This window comes from Mastomys coucha, chromosome X (assembly GCF_008632895.1).
Source record: "Mastomys coucha isolate ucsf_1 chromosome X, UCSF_Mcou_1, whole genome shotgun sequence".
NCBI classification, from domain to species: Eukaryota; Metazoa; Chordata; class Mammalia; order Rodentia; family Muridae; genus Mastomys; species Mastomys coucha.
Window position 1 is genome coordinate 129,115,954 of NC_045030.1, and position 4,970 is coordinate 129,120,923.

The window sequence follows — 4,970 nt, forward strand, 5'->3', positions numbered from 1 at the left end:
TCACTAGGGCTGCCATAGGATACAGAACTAGGCCTAATTGCTGGGGTGGGGACTTCAGGGACCCTGAGTTCCCAGGTCTCTGAAAGTCCAGACCTAAAAACCACATGCACACTGCTCCTCCACCACTGGTGTGGCCCGTGCAGTGATGTGGCCTAGGTGTCTGATGCAGGCACTTCTATGGTGCAGGTGGAAGTGGTGCTCTATCAACAACAAACTAAAGCTGAGAATCTCCTAGATCTCATGGGTGTTTGATTTATTAAGATAAAATTATTGTTTTTCCCTTGGAGGACTGGTGTACTCCAGTTAAGATGTGCCCACCTAACTTAATTGATTTTGGTACCACTAGGGCCTCCCAAATGTTTCCCCAGGCCTTTCAAATATTAAGAGCTAAATCTGCAGGATTTGCTTTGTTGGCTTTCCTTGGCATGCCCAAATTTACTTTGTTGTTGTTGTTATCCTTGTTGTTAGCACTATGTTTCTGTAGACATTTAATGGTCATTCACAGCTCCTCAGTGTCTTCCATGCTTCCTCATGAAACTAACTACTGCTCTTTTTAAAGTCTGTGTGTATGTGGTATGTGTGTGTCCATGTGTATGTGTTTCCTGTCTGTGAGCATCATATGTGGGAGGTGATCACAAAGGCCAGTAGAAGGCATCAAATACCCTGGAAATGGAGTTACAAGCAGCTGTGATCAGGATATTGGTGGCAGAAATGGAACCGGGATCTTCTATAAGCACAAATGTTCTTACCTGCAGCCCATAGGCTGCTGCTAATTTCTTTTTAAAGTCCCAAAGATTAAGATCACTTTGCATTCTCATTTTCTCCCAGTTTTTGGCATATAACAAAGAAGAAAGCGTTTTATAGCCACAATCTTTTTAACAATTTCTTTTTTCTTTTTTTTTAAAGATTTATTTATTTATTTTATGTGAGTACACTGTAGCTGACTTCAGACACACCAGAAGAGGGCATCAGATCCCATTACAGATGGTTGTGAGCCACCATGAGGTTGCTGGGAATTGAACTCAGGACCTCTGGAAGAGCAGTCTTAACCGCTGAGCCATCTCTCCAGCCCATTATAGCCATAATCTTACATTGGTAAAAATCTTTATATTTTGATGCAAAATTGAAGTTATACCTTCTTATGTTAGTACAAAATTTTGCATATTGATATAGGTTTAAATTTCTCATTGGTATAAATCTTTGTACACTGTTAAAAATTTTAAATTAATTTTGTTACCCTGGGATAGGCATTGTGCCTATACAACTCATTTAAGAACAAGGCTTAGCCCCAGTCCTTTTAATAGCTGCTATTAAAAACTCTTTAGGATGGTTAAGTAATACAAGTTAATAAATAGTAAAACTCTTGGTTATATTAGATTCTAATTTAGTTAAGTACACTAAAGTGATTTCAAGGTTATTCAAATAATAAATAGCTAAAAAAATCAATGTCTAACAATTTAGTTATGCTACATATAGATGGATGGTCTTCAAAAGCGTCAGAGATCCACAAAATAGGGCATTTAAAGTCATATCATTATTAAGAGAACTTTTGATTATGAGACAGTACGGTGATAGTACCTCCATTCCACTTCAAAGAAGATTCTTAGCATCAGTATTTCCATGTGGAGTTGCTTCAATTAGTGGTTTGGAGAACCTGTTGCTCTTGCAGAGGACCTGAGTTCAATTCTTGGCACTGACATGGTGACTCACAACAGTCTGTAATTCCAATTCCACCAAGGGAACCAGGCATGTACATGGTCGACATGTATACATGCAGGCAAAATGCATATATATTCTAACTCCTTGGTCTGTTATAAAGATAATTCTGGCTTTGTAAAGGAGGTTTGGCAAAGTTCTTTTCATTACATGTTTTTTTTTTTTGAATGGTTCTGGAAAAATAGAGATAGTTGCTCTGGTTTGTAGAATTTGGCTGTGAACATCAGATTCAGAATATTTTTATATAACTGTTTTTGGTTACTACTAATTATACTTTCTAGTTTTTCTTGATTCAAATTTTACAGGTTGTATGTGTTCAGAAATTTATCTATTTCATCTAGTTTTGCTAGTTCTGGGTATATAGTCATCTATAGTATTTTCTTAGCTCTTCTGTATTTTGTTTTTAATGTCTCCTTTTCATTTCTCTTATTATTTAGTTAATTATTGTCAGTTCTTTTTGCTTTGTTAGTCTAGCTAAATGTTTATCAGCTGTATCCTTTTAGAAACCTAACTCTTTAAATTCATCTTCTACATTACTTTAATTTTTTTGCTTTTATTTGTGCTCTAATCTTTAATATTAGATATTAAATTAGAAGATAAGTAACATTAATCTTCTACTGGCTTTACATTTGGTTTGTGGTTGCTTTGTTTTTAAATATTGTTCTTTGAAACTGTGTTGAGAGTAGCTCATGAGTGTGTGCTTAAACTTGCATCATTCTTCTCAATTCCAGAATAAAACCATGAGAAATTTTCTCTCCAAGTAAACGAAAGAGATATGAGTGATTTTCAAGAAGGTTCTGGAAACGAGGACCATTATGATAAATTTCATCTGGACACATTTTTATCTTCTCAACTCCAAGACAATGATGGAAACATGCAGATAATGGATGCTTATGGGGACCCTCAATTACTAAAGTAAGAGGCAAGCTGGCTTGCACATAATATCCCTTGGGGTTGTACAACTTTCTCACCCTGCAATTTTTCTCTTATTTCAATTTAAAAAATGAGCAGCAATTGAAGTCCTACTTAGGGAGCCTAGAGAGATGATTATCAGTAAATTAAGACTAATTTTTTAATAGACTGTGTGGCAATTCCAAATACTTATAAATAGTTTTCTATCAATTTCTCCACAGCAACTCTGATACCTTCAGAGTCAAAGAAGATTATGGTACAACTCACTCAGCATGCCAAGAGACAATTTTTTCTGATGAAGAAATGAACAAAGACATTCTGGGTGAACCCTTAGAGAACTGGTTCAAGATCATGGTGAGTGTACTAATCGGTGAATAACATACCAGGGAGGCAGATCAGTTGCTGTTAATTTGATCACATCTAAGGATAGATTCAGAAAAAGGAATAAAAAGACAACAGGCTGGATATAAGAAGGTAAGGCCACAGGAGGAGGGCAAAGGTGGAAATTACTACAGTTATCTCATCATGGTTCAAAGTTAAGAGTTTTTGACAGCCCTGAAGTCTTGCCAGATGACAGCCAGGTAAAAGATAGTTTAGAATCACCTGGAAGCTCATAAAAGTGACATAAGTTTTGAAGAGCTGGATTTTATTATTAAAAATATAAACATTGAAAGACAGAGAAAGGATAATTAGGAAATCCACCCCCCACCCCCCAGAGAAAGAAAGAAACTTGGGAAAGGGGGAGAGAGAAGGAAAGAAAGAGAAAAATGTGACAATTGTCTCCATGTAACAAGTCTTTTCAAAGAGGGGGTCAGGATAAAATAGGATGTTTGATTTGTTGTCCTAATGTCATGTTTGTGTTCTCTCCTACTCCTTGTTTGTGCCCCCAGGTTCCAAATGGAAGAAAGTACAATAAGATGTGGCTAATAAATTTACTCCAGAGTTATTGCAGTGTGGGCTTCACACCAGTTGATGTAAGAGATAAACACTGAACCCCAGTTTGTCCACGCAGGGGATAGGGAGAGGCCAGGGTCCCTGCAGGATGTTGGCCTCCAGCATCATATCTGTTGTCTTTTTTCTTTATAGTTCCAGTACATCAGAAACAGTATACAATTCTTTGTTCAAAATGCCAAAACTGCTGTTGAATTGATGAATTTAAACTACGAGATAAGTGACAAGGAAAACAAAAAGGTTGGTGTTGATGGAATTTTTTTTTAACTACGTTTTGCATATAGGGAGCCTGGCCAGAGATGAGTCTGTCTCTGGGACAGGAAGTCCTGATGTTTACCCTACCCTCCCTTCACACAGATTTCTATCTATGTGACTTCATCTAGTGAACCTGCATCTGTACGTTATAAGTTAACACCAGAACAAATGAATACCCTAAAGGTAAGGCAGACTCACGACACATTGTTTCTGCTTCCCCATATCTCCCCTTTTCCTCCAACTCAGTGAAGTCCCTGTCACTAACATACCCAGAGCCTCAGAGCTACTCTCTTCATATCTGTTTCTGCAGCTGAGTATGAAGAAACGATATAATGTCTCCAGGAATGCTCTGTACCTCAGGAAGCTTCGCTTCGACCAAGGTATAACTGACAACAATAATTGTAGGTCACAAATCTTCCTGGGAGGAAGACAATGGTAACTTTCGAAGGGGTCTGCACTGCTACTGGTGTAGACAGACTTCTCCTTGCCTGCTAATTACTTTCTTCCACTTCTTGAAGACTTGATGTATCGTGGAATTGACCTGTTTCTGAACAGAAGAAGCTGCATGACTGCCACCCTTCAAGTTATCCAAGAGGATTACCCCCAGGTGAGGCCATAGATCCAGTTATGATATTTTGGTGGAAGTCCAGAAGGGACGGAGTGCAGGGAGGCTTGTCTCTTAGAAGCTACATAATAATGATCATGCTAAATCTTTCTCTCATCAGCTGCTGTCCTTGAATGTGAGCAACAACAAAATATACTGCCTAGATGGCCTGTCTGAATTAATAGAGAAGGCCCCTCATGTCAAGACCCTCAAACTTTCAGGAAATTTGGTAAGCTGAGATTTGGGTTGCAGGTGGAAGGCAATGTACACTCTGATGCGTGGCTGCAAGAGGAGAGAAAGTTGCCTCTGTGAGGATGGGAGCTATAGATGCTAGGTTCTAGATCTATATGGCTTTGTGTGGAACACCTTTACCAGTTCTCTCCCATTTTCCTCAGCTAAGAACAGTCTGGGAGTTGGAGAAGATGAAAGGGCTGAAGCTGGAAAAGCTGTGGCTAGAAGGGAACCCCTTGTGCAGCTCCTTCCGAGACCATTCTTCCTATGTAAGGTACATATCTGCTAACATCTCTCTCCC

At 38.6% G+C, this 4,970-nt stretch overlaps 2 protein-coding genes across 2 annotated transcripts in view; both read left to right on the forward strand.

Moving 5' to 3' along the window:
* The first annotated feature begins 2,461 nt into the window (after positions 1-2,461).
* LOC116094775 (nuclear RNA export factor 1-like) lies at positions 2,462-3,620 on the forward strand. Its single transcript, XM_031376268.1, has 3 exons — positions 2,462-2,631; positions 2,850-2,982; positions 3,519-3,620. Exons 1-3 carry the CDS (start codon positions 2,492-2,494, stop codon positions 3,618-3,620), a joined length of 375 nt encoding a protein of 124 aa, XP_031232128.1. The 5' UTR covers positions 2,462-2,491.
* Positions 3,621-3,720: 100 nt separating this feature from the next.
* Positions 3,721-4,970, forward strand: part of LOC116088734 (nuclear RNA export factor 2-like) — a 9,831-nt gene continuing 8,581 nt past the window's right edge. The window contains exons 1-6 of the mRNA XM_031368343.1: positions 3,721-3,819; positions 3,937-4,017; positions 4,145-4,214; positions 4,353-4,441; positions 4,560-4,667; positions 4,834-4,943. Coding sequence (XP_031224203.1) covers positions 3,778-3,819; positions 3,937-4,017; positions 4,145-4,214; positions 4,353-4,441; positions 4,560-4,667; positions 4,834-4,943 — 500 coding nt within the window. The 5' untranslated portion in view covers positions 3,721-3,777. The remainder of the gene's footprint in view (positions 3,820-3,936; positions 4,018-4,144; positions 4,215-4,352; positions 4,442-4,559; positions 4,668-4,833; positions 4,944-4,970) is intronic.

Coding starts and splice junctions, on each gene's coding strand:
- LOC116094775 (XM_031376268.1), top strand. CDS start 2,492: ATGAGTGATTTTCAAGAAGGTTCTGGAAACGAGGACCATTATGATAAA. Junction 2,632..2,849: donor GGGGACCCTCAATTACTAAA/GTAAGAGGCAAG, acceptor ATTTCTCCACAG/CAACTCTGATACCTTCAGAG. Junction 2,983..3,518: donor AGAACTGGTTCAAGATCATG/GTGAGTGTACTA, acceptor TTGTGCCCCCAG/GTTCCAAATGGAAGAAAGTA.